The 17,129-nt window shown below is 39.4% G+C and overlaps 1 protein-coding gene across 1 annotated transcript; it reads right to left on the bottom strand.

Moving 5' to 3' along the window:
- Positions 1-2,537: 2,537 nt before the first annotated feature.
- On the bottom strand, positions 2,538-15,282 carry GLYAT (glycine-N-acyltransferase). The gene is made up of 6 exons (XM_046644818.1): positions 15,128-15,282; positions 10,175-10,270; positions 6,788-6,895; positions 5,229-5,355; positions 3,413-3,584; positions 2,538-3,043 (listed from the first exon to the last, which is right to left on the bottom strand). The coding sequence occupies exons 2-6, from the start codon at positions 10,253-10,255 to the stop codon at positions 2,641-2,643; spliced, it is 891 nt and encodes a 296-aa protein (XP_046500774.1). The 5' UTR covers positions 10,256-10,270; positions 15,128-15,282; the 3' UTR covers positions 2,538-2,640.
- Between the last annotated feature and the right edge of the window lie 1,847 nt (positions 15,283-17,129).

The following is a 17,129-nucleotide window of genomic DNA, read 5'->3' as shown; positions in this document are numbered from 1 at the left end:
GGAAGTGGAGTCCTCAAAGAGTCCTTGAAGACTACATGGATGTGTGGAATCAATAACCTCATGATTTGTAGTAGGATGCTATCAGAAGCAGAAAAACTCCTCCTCTCTACACCTACTGTGTCCACCTCCCTCAAGGGTCCCCTGCAGCAATGGTAAACAAGACCATCCCCAGAAGACATTTTTGTAGCCTAGAGGATAATAAATATAAATAAATGTATAGATCATATCTCTACAGAGGAGGAATTTTATGAGGGAATCAGCCACCCAATAATAAAACAGCACTACATATCAGTAGACAAAGAAAGATTCAGTGAATTGAAGTATAACTTCATTCTCCTTTGAATGCCTATATTGTTGGTATCCCTTTCAAGAAGCCTTTTAGAAGTTGGCTGACTTATGATACAAAGTCCACTCTCTCTTTGCCTGCTCTGTTCCACAGCATACCCTCTTGGTTTCATGAATATCATGAGATCTCGTCTCTTGTGCTGAAGTGTGTTTTCCTTTACCTCAGCCTGAGGTCTCTCTCCTTATTTCAGTGTCAAAAGCCTTTTTCCCCTTGCTGACCACAGAGAATTCTTAGAGGGGAGTCTTAGCTTGTACTCATGTAGAAAGGAAAGCCTGTTGTTTTAATGTTTTAAGGAATTGGGCTATGGACCCCCATTGTCCATTTGGTGACTAACACTCACTTCTTTCCTTCTTGCAATACAATTGCCTGAAATGCCAAAGTCTTAAATGCTGAAACTGCTGTGCTTCCACCCCCGCCCCCCAACCAACAGCGTTTATGGAGATCTTGATTCAGTTGGATACGTAGTAAGGTGTAGCTAAAATATAAGGAATATAATCTTTCCTACTTGTGACAAAGGTGCTAAAAAAGAGACGTGTAAGAGACAGCTTCCATGTGCTGAGGTCCCTAGCTTAGTTCTCAAAGAATTTTGAAGAATGCCAGATTGTAGACGTAACTGACCTTGGAGTGATATGAAGGAGGCTCAAGACAAGGAACTGGGGAGCTGTGCTGGTGCTGAGCAGTGTAGATGGAGAGTGTGCCCCTGAATGTGGGGCCATGGAGGACAGTCAAGATGTCACTCTGAACATAAAATGTCCTTCAGATCAGATTTCAAATAACCCAGGTGACTATTCATGCTGGGCAATTTTTAGCACTCAAAGGTCTCTGTTTTTCCTCCATACAACACTCAATAGCTGAAGATGCTCTTTTCCTTTATTAAAAGAAAATCTCTAGTGTTGTCTAGTCAGCAGGTTTTATAGGGAAGTAGTGAAAGGATAGTTTAGTGTCTGCCTATTGCCCTGTTTACTGATGTTTATAGAAGCTTCAGAACTTTTTAATGAAATAATATCATGAATCTTTAGAGCACAAATTTACATTATAATACAAAAATAAAACAATATATCCAAGTAACATGGGATAAGAAGTTTCATCTTTAGTTCTAGGGAATAAAATATGTTCTATTACTTCACTAAACCAGTGGTTCTCAAAGCATGGTCCCTGGACCAGCAGTATCAGGATCACCTGGAAACTTGTCAGAAATGTAAATTCTGAGACTCTACCCAAGATCTACTGAATCAGAAAATTTAGGGGTGAGTCCTCACAATCTTTTTAAACAAACCTGCTAAGTGATTCTGATGCATTCTCAAGTTTGAGAACCACTACTCTAAATCTCAAGCAGTGGTGAGTCTCCAGGGGATATTTACCAATATCTGGAGGCATTTTTAGTTGTCATTTCTGGGATAAAGGGTGCTACTGGTGTCTAGTGGGTAGAGGCCAGCGTTCCTGCTAAACATTCTACAAATGCACGGGACAGTCTTACAACAAAGAATTGTCCAGTCTAAAATGTCCATGGTGCCAGGGTTGAGAAACTTGCTCTCAACTGAGCCTCCACACTCTCTACTGGTCAAGAAATTAAACCTTGGTAATTTTTGGGTGTATGTGTGTGGAAGGGTTTCATCTCCAATTTCATAGTCTAATTCTAGGCCTAGATGACTGGAAGGGAATAAGTTCTTAATCCAGGTGACCATCTTCATTTCAGTGCTCACTTTGCTGCCCAGTACTGGTATTTAGGGATGTTTCTCTTGAAGTGATGGGGCAGGAAACTCTCTGAGCTAAGCCATCCCAACCAGGGAGAACATCCCTCCGCACCACCAACTAGATTCTCCTATGAGACAAGTATCTGACCTGCGTAGAATTCAAGCATCCTGAAGCAACGTGCTGAAGTCAAGTGGAACAGTAGGTGTCCATGCTGTAATGCCCTCCCCCTCAACTTCTACCTCTTCTCAATAAATATCCACCAGATAAGAGTTCCAGGAGAAGCCATGTGGGGCAATATGTAGCTAATGAAGGAGTGTCACAGAGATCCTGGTAGTGTGGGGAATCAAACCATGTGGGACACTGGAGGGGTACCTGGAGGTGCTTTGTACAGAAATATCTAAGGGAAACCCATCAGGGATTTGAGTGCAGGGACAGTGATGGGCCTGCTGACCATTCACACTGCTTCCCCAGAGCCCAAACAGCATGCACACCTTTACTGATGATTATAATTACAGTTTATTCTTTTTCTCCCTCCACTTATCTGCTCCTCCAGCCACATGCCCAGGCCCATCCCACACTGTCTTGTGTTTAGGGCTGCTTCACAGAGGGATACAGTTCCACTGGTTCCAGTCACAGGGCATAGGGATATGACACAGACTGAGACTCATTTTCTGCATAATTATGTTACTCTTGTCTGTGTGCGAATAGATGGGGAAGTCGAGTTTGTCAAGAGCCTGCGTATGGTAATAGATGACATACGAGACGAGGCCCTGGGCCCGGTACTCAGGCGTGGTGCCTGCCATCCGTATCTCTGCTGTCTGGTCCATCAGGCACCAGGACACAGGGGTCCCCTCAGGTCCCAGCAGGCATTTGTTAGGGAAGTTCCGGACACAGCGCTCGATGAATCTCTGGCTCCTCTCGTTGCCACCAAAATGCCAGAATTTATTCACCAAGGCAGCGTGGGTAACGTCCAGTGATGAGAGTCTAAACATCTCTTGGTTGCTATGGAGGTTCCAAGAGAAAAGGAAAGTCCATGAGTATGGAGGTTTATATTTGTTCTTACCTCCATTATCTCGAGAGACAGAGTAAGCAGAGGAAAGAGCAGACACAAAGTCCTGGAGTATGGGTGACCTTGTGGTGACAGAAGAACAGAATGAAAGCCAGTGTTGTTGGAGCGAGGGAGTAGGAAGTGGTAGAGTATTTTAAGCAGAGGAGGAACATGGTCTGAATTTCACTTTTAAAAAAGAGTATTCTGGCTGCTTTGAAGAATATTGATTATAGAGAGCCAGCATGAGAGCAGGGAGAGAAGCTGAGAGGCCACCTCGGCAGTGAGAGGTATGGGTAATGCAGAGTGGCTTTTATCAAACTCACATGTCAGTGGGTTTGCCATCATCAGGTGATAAATTCTTTCCATCTAGCAGGGAAGGAGCCAGTTTCTTTGCCATCTCAGGTGTCATATATAGAAGGCATTGTGTTTGCTTGACTTTGAAAGATTTCATGGCTGCAAGATTTTGTATTACCTCATTAAGGCTGGACTGTGAACCTAGACAGGGTTATAAGGAGAGATGCAATGATTTAAGTACATTCTAGAGGAAGCTCTCCAGTGAAGTAGGAAGTTTCTGAGTATGTACGGTCAGAAAACCTTGGTTCTGGGCTTGGTGCTGCCACTGTGTAACTGGGGTTACATAGTCAGGATTTGTGCAATTTTCCCTGTTTTATATAAGTGAAAATGTGCCCAGAAATTCATTCAGCTACAGTCATGCCATTAGTGGCAATACCAGGATTAGAACTAAGTTTTCTGGGCTTTTGATGATCAAAGGAGATGAGTTATAAAAAAAAGTAGTAGCCAACATCTATTGAACACTTACTGTGCTCCAATTATTATAGATTTTTGCAGTAATGGGCCATAATTTGCCCGTAAGTCCTTGTATCCATTCCCTGAAGTGGTCCCCTCCTGCACTGCATCTGCCCTTGACCATATGACTTGCTTTTGTCAATGGGAAAGAGCAAATTTGATGTAGGGGGAGGCTTAAAAGTACTTGCACATTGGATTGTGACCTCTCTTTGTGCTCCTGGTTACTTTCAGACCAACACAATATCAATAGGCCTAGACTAGCCTGGTGAGGACATGTGCTCCTATCATGCTGTCATCACAGCAAATAACTGGCACTGACAGCCAGAACTGTCATTCAGATGTGAGTAAGGCCATGCTGAAGCCAACCAACCCTTAGTCCACCCATCAACTGACTACAGTTGCATGAGTAAACCCAGATGAAACCAGCAGAAGAACTGCCTTGGAAAGCCCAGCCAAAATTGTTGATTCACAGAATTATGAGGTTTGCTATGCAGCAAAAGTTAACTGAAACATCTAGATATTGTACTAAGCAATTCTTATTCAAGATTTCATTGTCTTCTTTTTGGTGTTTTTAGGAAGATTAGCCCTGCGCTAACTGCTGCCAATCCTCCTCTTTTTGCTGAGGAAGACTGGCCCTGAGCTAACATCCATGCCCATCTCCCTCTACTTTATATGTGGGATGCCTACCACATCATGGCTTGCCAAGCGGTGCCATGTCTGCACCCAGGATTGGAACTGGCGAATCCCGGGCCTCTAAAGCGGAATGTGCGAATTTAACCCCTGCGCCACCAGGCTGGCCCCTCATTTAGTCTTTTTACTACTTCCATGTTTTAGAGACCATTATTACTCCCACTTTTATATATGAAAATCATGATCATAGGGAGGATAAATCACTTGGTTAGGATCACATAGCAAGTAACAGGCAGATGCCAACCTAGGGGGTTGGACTCTGGAGGACATGCTCACAAGCATGAAAGCTGTCCTTCATGATCTGGGAGGTGCTCTATGGTGAGTTGTCATTCTTATTGCAGGAACAGAAGGCCCTAGGGAAATTTCTGCTCTGGCCCCCAATCACCCCAGGGGATCTTAGATATGTCTGCAAAATATGCCATAAATCCTTGGCTATCATGGAATTCTTTTATGGTTCCTACATGAAATCCATTCTTTGGAAGCTTTGAAAGTGTTTTTCCCCCTTTACAGGAATATTTGCAGCCAAATAAAAAAACTGACAGCAGATTGAGGGTCTAGGGCTTGGAGGAATGAGATATGAGTCAGGGGAAATTGTTCAGGACAGAGATGTAAGTCAGCACAAATCCCATTCCTCTTACTTACTTTGGATCTGCAAATGCTGCTTCCAGTTGATGACTTCTGGTGAGCTAAGGAATTCCTGACAGTTCTTGAGGTCCTTAGAGTAGATTTGGTAAGTATTGGTGTAGTGATCAAGGTCATCTGTCATCTCCTATTATCATTGGGAAAAGGAGAATAAATCAAATTTCTCATATTTCATGATTGTAATACTTTTTTCTAAATTCCATTATATTGTGATGTTTTTAAGGACTAAAATATTGGTATTTTTATTGATGCCTTACAATTATTTCTGAAACATTTAAGATATTAATGAGATAAAGATGAGAGATTTTGGTATTCAATTTATGATGGAAAATTGCAGAGCAATATTATTGTCTACCAATATATTGTATTAAAATTTAAAATCAAGCAAAACGTAATTATTTATAAAGTATCTTTCTATACCTCCATCACCCTCAATAGGAAGAAGAAAAAAGCAATTGACAAGGAAAAGCTTCTGTTGCAAGAATAATTTTACTACAGTTCAAACACTTACAGAACACACAAACTATCAACATGACAGCATTAAATTTGGTTACAGATAACTCTGGATTAAAATCTACATCTTAATGAAGCCAAAGAAGATGAACATCAGTTAGAAATGCTTTCTTAAAATACTACTATCATTAAACAAATTATAGTTACAGAAAAAGAAAGAAACCACTTATTTAGAAAATTCCCCTCAAATTATTAAATAACAGATGAGATTATCTGGAGGAAGCAGGCACAGGAAAATATTACCACAACTAGTGCAGTATTAGAAACCTTTTTTTTAAGTAGTTGGAAGATGTTTCCCAAAAATACACTCACAAGTCAGCAATGCTATCACTAACACATTTTGTTCCTTAAGATCACATTTAAGATAAAAAGATCAAATGATTTTATTTCAGTTCAGTTTTTATTATTAATATACATTTATTCATTTTATATATTGTTTAATTTAGTGGTTTTTAAGTAACTATTTGTATGAAAGGTGTAATATTTGTAGTTTTATAAATGTATAATTTTACTGGATGTTTTAAAATAAACTTAAGAATTTTTGCCTTTGAAATTTATTCACTATTCAGTTTCACTAACTTTTAAATGTTTCCTCAAAATGTATATAGAAATTCTAGTATCAAAAATTGGTTTTTGTAATCACCCTAAGCCCTGTTTTACACCTTCCTATCTTTGCCCTTACTGTTTTCTTTGTCAGCCTGACAAAAATATATTTATGTACAAAATCCAGTTCAGATGAAACCACCAAGAGGTGTCTCTAACCTTACCCTGTACTCTGCATCTCCAACGTCCATAGTTTGATCAGATGTTGCCTGTGCTATTTATGTATGTTGTACCTCTTCCATTCTTGCACACTTCACACTGAGCTGTAATTTATTTGCTTATCTATTTTTCCCCCAGACTGTGAGGTTCTTGAGGACAGGGACTTGAATGAATCACCATGATTCACTTCTGTATCCCCAGAGTCTACCACATTGCCAGGCACATGGTAGGCACACAGCAAATAAAAACAGATAAGCATATTCATTCCACATCTGGCACCTTACCTGTTCCTGAGGGCGGATAACCACTGTATTAAAGTCAGGCCACTTGTCCACCAGGGCCTTTAGCTTGAATGGGTTTCCGTGAGTCATGTGGAAGACAGCCCCATAAACCTACAACATCCCAAGAAAATGAGAGAGTCGGCTTATTAAGAAGGGATGGCAAAGTGCCTTGTTTGACCAGGATAAGGATTATTTCTGTGAAATCATGAAATTTTGTGGTGGAAAGGGCGAACTATAACATTTAGGTCACACAATCTCCATGTACTACATTTTTTAACCTCAAATGAGACGGGTTTTTTCTCCCCATCCAATATGAAGCATACATGCATATTGTAAAAGATTTAGATGTGTAAAATTAATGATTTTAAGAACACCACTTTCAATTTTAGGATTTAATATTATCTTTTCCCAGGCTTTTCTCTTATTCATATATATAGGGATACACAATTTTACAAGAGTAAAATGACCTGATACGTGGTGTTTTCCCGACTGAATACATTGTGGGCATATTTCCACGTTCATAAACACAAAAGTTTTCAATTTTTGTTAATGACTGCATAGGAGTCCATTATATGAATGGACTGCAGTTTATTTATTATTTGTCTATTGATGAGCATTTCAGCTGTTTCCAACTTTTCACCTCAACAAATAATACCTTTTGTTTTTTTTAAAGATTGCCACCTGGGCTAACAACTGTTGCCAATCTTTCTTTTTTTTTCTGCTTTATCTCCCCAAATGCCCCCTGTACATAGTTATATATCTTAGCGGCAGGTCCTTCTAGTTGTGGGATGTGGGACGCCACCTCAACGTAGCCTGACGATTGGTGCCATGTCTGCGCCCAGGATCCGAACCCTGGGCCACTGCAGTGGAGTGCGCGAACTTAACCACTCGGCCACGGAGCCAGCCCCAACAAATAATTCTTTATAGAACATATTTGCACAGAAATCTTTGCATGAGCACCTGATATTTTCTTAGAATATCCAGAAAGGTATTTGCTGGTTCAAAGGTTATGCACATGTTTAAAACTCTTTAACATATATGTCCACATTACCCTCTGGAAAGGTAAATGAACTCCCACCAATAAACAGAGGCCACAGTATAGTGCTCAAGAGAATGGGCTGTGGGGTCTCCCAGCCTGGGTTTAGTCTTGGATTCCCACCCCCACCATGTTGTACAGGCTGTTGAGAGAGAAGAGAGAATGAATGAGAGCAAACCTGTGGACATTCTGTCCTTGTGATTTGGGAGTTGGAGAATGCAGCAGTGGAAACCGGCATGGGCCTCATGACAATTGTAAATGTGAAGCCTCTGCAGATACCAGCATGGAAACATGCCAGTGACCAAAGGTCAAAAAGATGGTATGTGCTACAGTGGTTTCCAGCATGGATTGATGATGACCAAGGACTATACCAGTATCCTTCCCTCCTGCCACCCTCCATCCGACATGAACTATTGATGTTAGACCAGGGAGAAAAGTAAGAAAAATAATCTCTGAAAGTTGATCAAGTTTATCTGAATTTACTCTGTTTTCAGCCTTGAGGGGAGGCTTGATATAGAAATTCAGCATACCTTAGCAAAATATAGACATTCTCTTTTTACACATTTGCATTTGGGGCCTGTAAAATTGATTTACACTATGATGTTATCCATTACAAGATTTGAAAATATGTGGAACTCTTTCGTGTTCCCATGGCCTAATTAATTAAATCTCTTTTTTTCTTCTGAACTCAGAACATAGTGAGTCAGGCATCTACTCTAAGTTGACTCAACTGGAGTTGACACATGCAATAAACTGTACTTAATATCTAACACTTAGAAGAGTGGATGGACTTTTTCTCAACTGAGATTCAAGTAAGTATTAAGTTCTAAATCATACCTCCGTTAAAGGTACCTGGCTTGTAAATATTCTAGATTTCAACTAGGGGAAAATATATATCTTTAATTTGCAACCAAAGAAGAGGAGTGCTATTTCTTCATGAAAGTTGAGGCGCCAAGAAGACCACATTATCTTACCAGAGATGCTCCAAGAAAGGACATTTGGGAAGCATCAAGAGTTCTCTCAAAATTTGTGGGGTCCACTTAACATCAGGAACAAAGACAAATTTAAATCACAAAATTCTACACTGCAGAGCATGGGAGAAAAACTTTTAGCCTGCAGTTAAAAGTTTAAATAGCTACTCACCATAAAAATACCTTAAGCAAGTGTTCATAGAGTATCTAACTGATGTAACCTCAAAGAAAAATTGACTGTCTCTCTGATAGTTGCCTGGATTTCAAGGATTATCAAGTGAAACCAATTAATTATTAGGTAATACAGATTAATGTTAGTGGGATCTACCAAAGTGAATGACTTTAGTTTTAGATTGGTTGAAGTCAGTTTTTGGTAGTAATTAAAGCACAGGGTCAGTTGCTTCGTTAGTCTATTTCTAATAAACGAAAATTAAGCCATATGATTTATAGGTAAAATAAAGGTAATATTTTTCTCCTTTACACTGAAAAGAGAGAGTAACAAATCTATACGGAGTGAGGGAGGTAAATGCATTTATCTTATCTACGATGTATGCATCTTATAAGAGTGGCTTATAAAACAGAAATAGAAAATCCAGTTTCTATTTCTACAAAAATGTTTCAGGGAAAAATGATCTCCTTAAAAATACACACACACCCACACACGGTTGTACTTAGGTTCCACTGGAGTGGACCCTATCCCTTTGGTTGATAAAGAAAAACACAAGCAAAGACCTGAGCCTATCGTTGGAGTTGTTCTTGCACTGTTCTGGATGTAGGCATTTACGTGCGTGTTTTATTTAATCCTGAGATTTCTGATCAATTTTCCTAGGTTAAGGGACACACTGGGAGTCAACCACAAAATAGCTTTATGTGCAATAATTTCTGAGCAATTGGGAAATTTAAGTCAATATAGAAATTGACATCATTAAGTTCAAAGAAGACTCATGATGGTTAACCTCTCACACAGTAAGTGTTCTTTCAGGGAGAGCGAATTAGACAATGTGCAGTCTCAGCCAACTTTGTAGGAGAACTCTGGGCAAGTTTCCAGTGCTGAAATGGAATGTTTCTTGGAAATGAACAAGGGAATGTTTTTTGCATAAGCACAGAGTAAAAGGCAGTGTTAGGTCTCAGGCATACCTATGTTCATACCATAGCATTGCAGCTCACTATTTGTGTGATTTTGGGCAAATCACTTAACTGAGTCTCCATCAGTGACATGGACATAATAGCAAAGATCTTGTAAAGTGGTAATGCAAATTAAATGAGAGAAAACATGCAATATTGCCTGGCACAGAATAGGTGCTCAATAAATGTTAGTGTCTTTTCCTCTTCTCTCACAAGAGGTTTCGATTCCTTACTCCCCGCAGAATTTTCCATTGTCACCTTTAAGGATACAGGGAGACTCTTCCTCAAGGATTTCTCCAGCATCTGCAACATCTGGACTCCTTGCAATGGGAACATCATGGAAGATATCTTAGCCTAGAGAGACAAACAAGAAACAGCCGGGAATGAGAAGAGCTGGAGGAGATTCAGAAACGAGAGTTTCATAGCAAGTTCTATGCCAGGGCCTTCTTCAGCGCCTTTTCAGCAGTGTCACCTTCACTAAAGGCCCCACCAATTCCAAGGAAGGAGAAGACTGGCAGAAAGCAGAGGCGGTGCTTTCTGAATTTTTCAGTTCACTTTCTGACGCCTTGGTGAATTCATGCCATTAGTTTCACTTTAGGTAAACAAGATAACATCTTTTGAAATTTAGTTGTTATTAGTGATTCTCTTGACTTTACCAATAATAAGCTGTGTAAACTTGGGAAAGCTACTTAGCCTCTCTGGGCCCTGATTTCCTCAAAGGTGGATGGGATAATGGCACTATCTAACTTACGGAATTTTTGTGAGGATTAAATGAGTTAATACATTAAAATGAATAAGTACATGCTTAAAAGAGTATCTGCCATATAGTAAGCACTGAACATCCTCTCCTCCTCCTCTCCTTCACCATCCTTTTCTTTCCCCTCCTCTTCTTCCCTCTCCTCTGTCTCCCTACTTGAGTTAAAATGCTGTATATTGTATGATACTTTGATGTAGCCTTTTTAATGTGGGCACTTGGACATGGTCTAAAATACAAATAGTTAACCTTTTTTTTCTAATTTTCAAGTCATATTCCAAGCTGGTACTGTCACCCTGTCACTGAGCCTCACCCTATTTTTGAGTCTCACTCCATCTCCAAGCCTCAATTTTGGATCTGTGATTTACATTGCACAAATTATTGGTAGTAGAAAAATAGCATTTTTATCTATTTGACACACTGCATCAATTGGGATTATCAAAACATTCCACAAAATCCCAAATACATGAAAAAGGAAGAAAGGAGGCTGTCAGTGTTCTATTTTGGAACCGTGATCTTTGGAGGAGTACAAAGTTACTTCTGAGTGAAGACACCAAAGAAGCGTTCTGACAGCATGTTTCTTTAAAATCAGCCATGCATGAGATGCCACACTCCAGGCAGACCTGGGTAACTGTGATTTTAGAACAACAGTTTTCACATGATGGACATCAGGCAGCCCAGAACTAAAATCTCCGAGAAAAGGAGAATAGAAAAGGTGAGCCTTATGGTTACATCAATCTGAGGGCAGTTTCCAGGCTGCAGCTCAGGGAGATGGAAACTGATCAGAGCACATGGGTCTCACTGATTTGAGCATACAGAGATTTGAGAGGCCAGGGTGGAGCTTCAGGGAGAGAGAAAGCACTAAAGAGGAATCTGGAGATCTTCAGGGAAGAGCGATCTCCTAGAGTCTTCGGCTCACTGTTGATCTGCGTAAGAGGAAACCACCTTAAACTTCATCCTAGGTAAAGAACCACTGGAAAGGAGTAGGTGGAAAAATTCCTATAGCTGATTCCAATAACTTAACTGTGCACCAAGACAAAATACAACACTATGAATAAGTAGAACAAAATCTATCAACTAACAATGTATAATTCACGTTTTACAGCATCCAGTAAAAATGCTAGTCATGTAAAAATCAGGAAAATGTAATCCGGAGATGTTGGAACTAGCAGACAGACTTTAAATAACTATAATAATATTGCTCCTCATGTTTAACAAGATGGAGGAATACATGATTATGATGAGGAGAAAAATGGAAGATATAAAAAAGACCCAGAGTTTATAGAAATGAAAAAAATATAAAATGAAAAATACGTTGAATGTGATTAACAGTAATTTAGACCTTGCAGAAGAAAAGATCAATAAAGTTAAAGACACAGAAATGGAAACTATCCATAATGATACACAGAGGGGAAAAAGGGATAAGAAGACTGATTACTGTTAATATGTCACCATTATCTCCCCAATTGATATATATATATATATTCAGATTAGTCATAAACACCCCAAGTTTTATTTGTAGAAAGTGACAAGCTTATTCTAAAATTTACATAATTTCAAGGCTTATAGAAAACTATAGTACTCATGATAGACTGGTCTTGGCATAAGGATAGACAATAAATCAATGAAATAGAATAGAGAGCCCAGAAATAGCTGGACATTTGTGGTCAACTTATTTTCTACAAAAATGTCAAGACAGTTAAATGGGGATGGGATAGTCTTTTCAGCAAACAGTGCTGAATTTTATTTTTAAACAGTCCATATGAGTTCTTGAGAGATTCAAATGATTGTAAATATCTGAATGTAGATGTTAGATGAAATTCATTGTTGTCTTTACTTATTTGCCCCTCTACTACTTTGTGCTCCCCAAGTCATTTATCTAAAATAGGCCCCTATTCCACTTTGTGTGTTTGATGAATTTGAGAAAGAAAAATGGCAGTTCCTAACACATAACACTTTCACAGAACAGCAACATCAGGCAAGGTCACTCTGTGGCCATACCGAAATGAGTCAAAAACGAGACCATTTCACTAACATGTTTGAGCATGGATAAAAACAAAAAGGCAGTCTTATCTGCAAAAATGGCCAAATAGGGGGCCGGCCCTGGGGCATAGTGGATAAGTTCAGCATGCTCCACTTGGTGGCCTGGGTTCTCAGGTTTGGATCCCAGGTGCAGACCTATGCCACTCATCAGCCATGATGTGGTGGTGACCCACATACAAAATAGAGAAAGATTAGCACAGATGTTAGCTCAGGGCTAATCTTCCTCAAGCAAAAAAAAAAAAAAAAAAGAATGGACAAATAGTCCTCTCCCCACTTAACAAACGGCTACTCCTTCTTTACCCCTGCTTCTCTCCTCTTGCTTCATGGATACAAGTATTAAGTCGACTTGTAATGCTTTCTGATAGTATCCAAGCCAGAGCAAAGACATGCTTCCTTGAGCCCTTCTCCAAATCACCCAAGTCAAGTCCCTCTTGACAGACTGTTATTGAGAAGCACCACGTTCCCCACGGTGTGCTCTCTCTCTTGTTGCAACAGACAATAAACTTAACTTTGTTGGATTGCAGGTGTGTTCCACAGGGTCTTTGACTAAAAATTATTGACAAACTTAAGCAATTAGCTCTGAGGCATCTGTTCCTACTGAGTTGTCCTCTGTGTACTTTGACTTCCTGGACCTCAGGACCTTCATTTCAGCTTAACTCCTCATGACCAATGGTTCTCTGGGATGGTGATGAAAGATTTGGACTTTCAGAAATGGAGCCAATATTAGTTTGTGTCTATGGAAAAACACGACTGGGTTCCAAAGATTTCACTGCATTTTTGGATCCTGATTTTTCCATGCCAGTGTCCCCTGTTCCCTTTCAAGATCCTTGTCAATCATTAGACAAAAGCAACAGGTGCTTAATTTATTCTTGCATCTCTGTTATGAAGTGAGGAGCCTCTTGACCAGAATATGTAGGCTTTGGTATACTTTGACCATAGCTTCCGAGCTTATTAACATTCACATCAGCTACTTTGCATTGTCACATCTTGAAGAAAAGTCCATACCAGATTAAAGGCACCCTTGTCTTATATCTGAGGGTCTTAGCACTGTAAAAATATAGCATTCCTGAAGGTCAATCTTATCTTTGATCTAGAGACAACTCACAAGGAAGTTACATGAGTATAAGATGTAATGTAGCGTTTGATGTCAAATCTGTGAGGCATAATATTACTGAGAAGTGTAGACTTTGGAACCATCCTCCAAGGATGTACACACAGACTAACAACGAAGCATAGTGCCCAATAAATAAAGTAGATTGAACACAACTGAGATTGAGATTCTCCAGGAAATCTGACACACTCACAGTGAGCTGGCTGTATGGGGCCACAGGCAAAGTCCTTGTGAGTTAACTTCAGAATCTGACATCCAGTCATCCCAGAAATAGAAATTAAGCCAAAGAAAACAATTGAAAAGAAGACAAAGTCTCTAAACAGAATTTTGTAAAGCTACACAAATATAAGCAGGGACAAAAAAACTCCCCGTGTCCAGCAATAAGCAAAGATAATATAAAATATGATCTATTGGGTGATGCAACTCTCAGGTATTAAAATTACACATATAGATACGTGGGAAAGTGGTAAAATAAAAGGAGAAAATATAGGACATAAAACAGTTTGTAGGCCCGGGGTTTGCTGGTTCAGATCCCGGGTGCTTACATGGTACTGCATGGCAATCCATGCTGTGGCAGGCGTCCCACATATAAAGCAGAGGAAGATGGGCACAGATGTTAGCTCAGGGCCAGTCTTCCTCAGCAAAAAGAGGAGGATTGGCGCAGATGTTAGCTCAGGGCTAATCTTCCTCAAAAAAAAAAAAAAAAAACCAAACAGCTTGTGTACCACATAGATAAGCATAAATTTAGAAGAGAAAACAAACGAATAAATAAATAGATTGTGGTAGAGACAGTAGAGGTGAAATCTTTAAAGTGAATTTGTTTATTATATGATTTAAATAAACAACAAATCTGGTCTGCATTCTTGTTCTTGTTTATCTATTTATTTCCTCTCTGACTTAAAGTACAACAATCTTCTTATTTGTCTTGCAGGAAAAAAGTCTGCCTAACTTATGATACAACCAGAAGGATTAAATATAGTAATCTTTGCAGTGTCTCCACATATTAATTGCTTTATTCACCCACCTGCTTCCAGGAAGTGTCTAAATCTCTCCTCATTCATTTGTTGGTTCAGATCAGAAACCTTTAAGAATTTTTCACAGTACCTAACAAGCTGACCTTCACAGAGTAGGTGCCAGATATATGTTTTTTAAATTGGAGTTATTCCTTTCCTTAGGTATATTTGTCAACATATTCTGAGCATGACACAATATAAGCATTTTGATTTGCATCATTTAAATGGAGAGGATGTCATAAAGAAATGGTTATCCTTTTCATGTGTTTTTTTTTGACGTGAGTCCTCACCTGGAAAGCTGTCTCCACACCAACCTTTGTAGCGTCTGCAGGAACTAATGAAGAGGAGAGACCTCTGAATGATGAAATTTCCCTCTGATGCAGTTAGTTCAGCAGAGTCTTGAAGAGGATGTTTAGTTGTGTCTCCTCCAGAAATGGCCAAGCAGAGGTTTGTAATGTGGACCTTGCACTAAACCAGAAATTCTGGGTGTCAGCTCACATGACATTCAGCCCTCCCCTTCTGGGTCTCATGCTGAGGGGGGTGGTTCTGCCACGTTGGGAGGCTGCCAGTGTGCCACCTGAACTTCTCTTTCCAAAACACCGGGTTGCGTTTTTTTAAAAAAATTGAGTTCATAATAGTTTACATCATTGTGAAATTTCAGTTGTACATTATTTCTTGTTTGTCACCACACAAGTGCTCCCCCTCACCCCCCGTATCCACTCCCCACCCCTCTTCCCCTGGTAACCACTGACCCATTTCCTTTGTCCATGTGTGTGTTTATATTCCACATATGACTGGAATCATGGTGCTTGTCTTTCTCAGTCTGGCTTATTTTGCTTAGCATAATTCCCTGCAGGCTCATTCATGTTGTTGCAAATGGGATGATATTTTCTTTTTTCTGGTTAAGTAGTATTCCATTGTGTATATATATATATATATATATATACCACCTTCATTATCCACTCATCAGTCGATGGACACTAGGATTGTTTCCATGCCTTGCCTACTGTGAATAGTGCTGCAATGAACATAGGGGTGCATATGTTACTTTGGACTGCTGCTGTTCAAGTTGTTTGGGTAGATACCCAGTAGTGGGATAGCTGGGTCATATGGTAGTACTATTTTTAGTCTTTTGAGGAATCTCCATACTGTTTTCCATAGTGGCTGCACCAGTTTGCACTCCCACCAGCAGTGTATGAGAGTTCCCTTTTCTCTACACCCTCTCCAACATTTGTTATTTTTAGTCTTAGTCATTATGGCCAATTTAACAGGTGTAAGGTGGTATCTTAGTGTAGTTTTGATTTGCATTTCCCTGATGACTAGTGATGTTGAACATCTTTTCATGTGTTTATTGACCATTTGTATATCTTCTTTGGAAAAATATCTGTTCATCTCCTCTGCCCGTTTTTGATCGGGTTGTTTGTTTTTTTGTTGTTCAGTTGTGTGGGCTCCTTATATATTAAGGAGATTAACCCCTTTTTGGATATATGATTTGCAAATATTTTTTCCAAATTGGTAGGTTGTCTTCTTGTTTTGATCCTAGTTTCCTTTGCCTTGAAGAAGCTCTTTAGTCTGATCAACTCCCACTTGTTTATTTTCTCTTTTGTTTCCCTTGTCTGAGAAGACATGATATTTGAAAAGATCCTTTTAAGTTCGATGTCAAAGAGCATATTACCTATATTATCTTCCAGGAGTTTTGTGATTTCAGGACTTGTCTTCAAGTCTTTGATCCATTTTGAGTCAATTTTTTGTGTACGGAGTGCGATAATGGTCTACTTTCATTCTTTTACATGTGGCTGTCCAGTTTTCCCAAAATCATTTATTGAAGAGCCTGTCTTTTTTCCATTGTATGTTCTTGGCACCTTTGTTGAAGATTAGCTGTCCATATATGAGCGGTTTTACTTCTGAGCTTTCAGGTCTGTTCCATTGATCTGTGTGTCTGTTTTTGTACCAGAACCATGCAGTTTTGATCACTATGGCTTTGTAGTACATTTTGAAGTTAGGGACTGTGATGCCTCCAGCTTTGTTTTTCGTTTTTGTTTTTTTTCTCAGTATTGCTTTAGCAATTTGGGGTCTTTCGTTGCCCCATATGAATTTTAGGATTCTTTGATCTATTTCCATGAAGAATGTCATTGGGATTCTGATTGGGATTGCATTGAATCTGTAGATTGCTTTGGGTAGCATGGGCATTTTAACTATGTTTATTCTTCCAATCCATTTGCGTCGAACTCTTTCCGTGTCTTTATGTTACTATCTATTTCTTTCAATAATGTCCTATAGTTTTCATTTTAT

Source organism: Equus quagga, chromosome 17 (assembly GCF_021613505.1).
Source record: "Equus quagga isolate Etosha38 chromosome 17, UCLA_HA_Equagga_1.0, whole genome shotgun sequence".
In the NCBI taxonomy this organism is placed as follows: Eukaryota; Metazoa; Chordata; class Mammalia; order Perissodactyla; family Equidae; genus Equus; species Equus quagga.
Note: the sequence above shows the minus strand (reverse complement) of the source record. Positions and strands in the feature narration are given on the sequence as shown.

Coding starts and splice junctions, on each gene's coding strand:
- GLYAT (XM_046644818.1), bottom strand. CDS start 10,255: ATGATGTTCCCATTGCAAGGAGTCCAGATGTTGCAGATGCTGGAGAAA. Junction 6,896..10,174: donor GTCTCCCTGTATCCTTAAAG/GTGACAATGGAA, acceptor GGGATGTTGTAG/GTTTATGGGGCTGTCTTCCA. Junction 3,044..3,412: donor GATGGCAAACCCACTGACAT/GTGAGTTTGATA, acceptor GAACCTCCATAG/CAACCAAGAGATGTTTAGAC.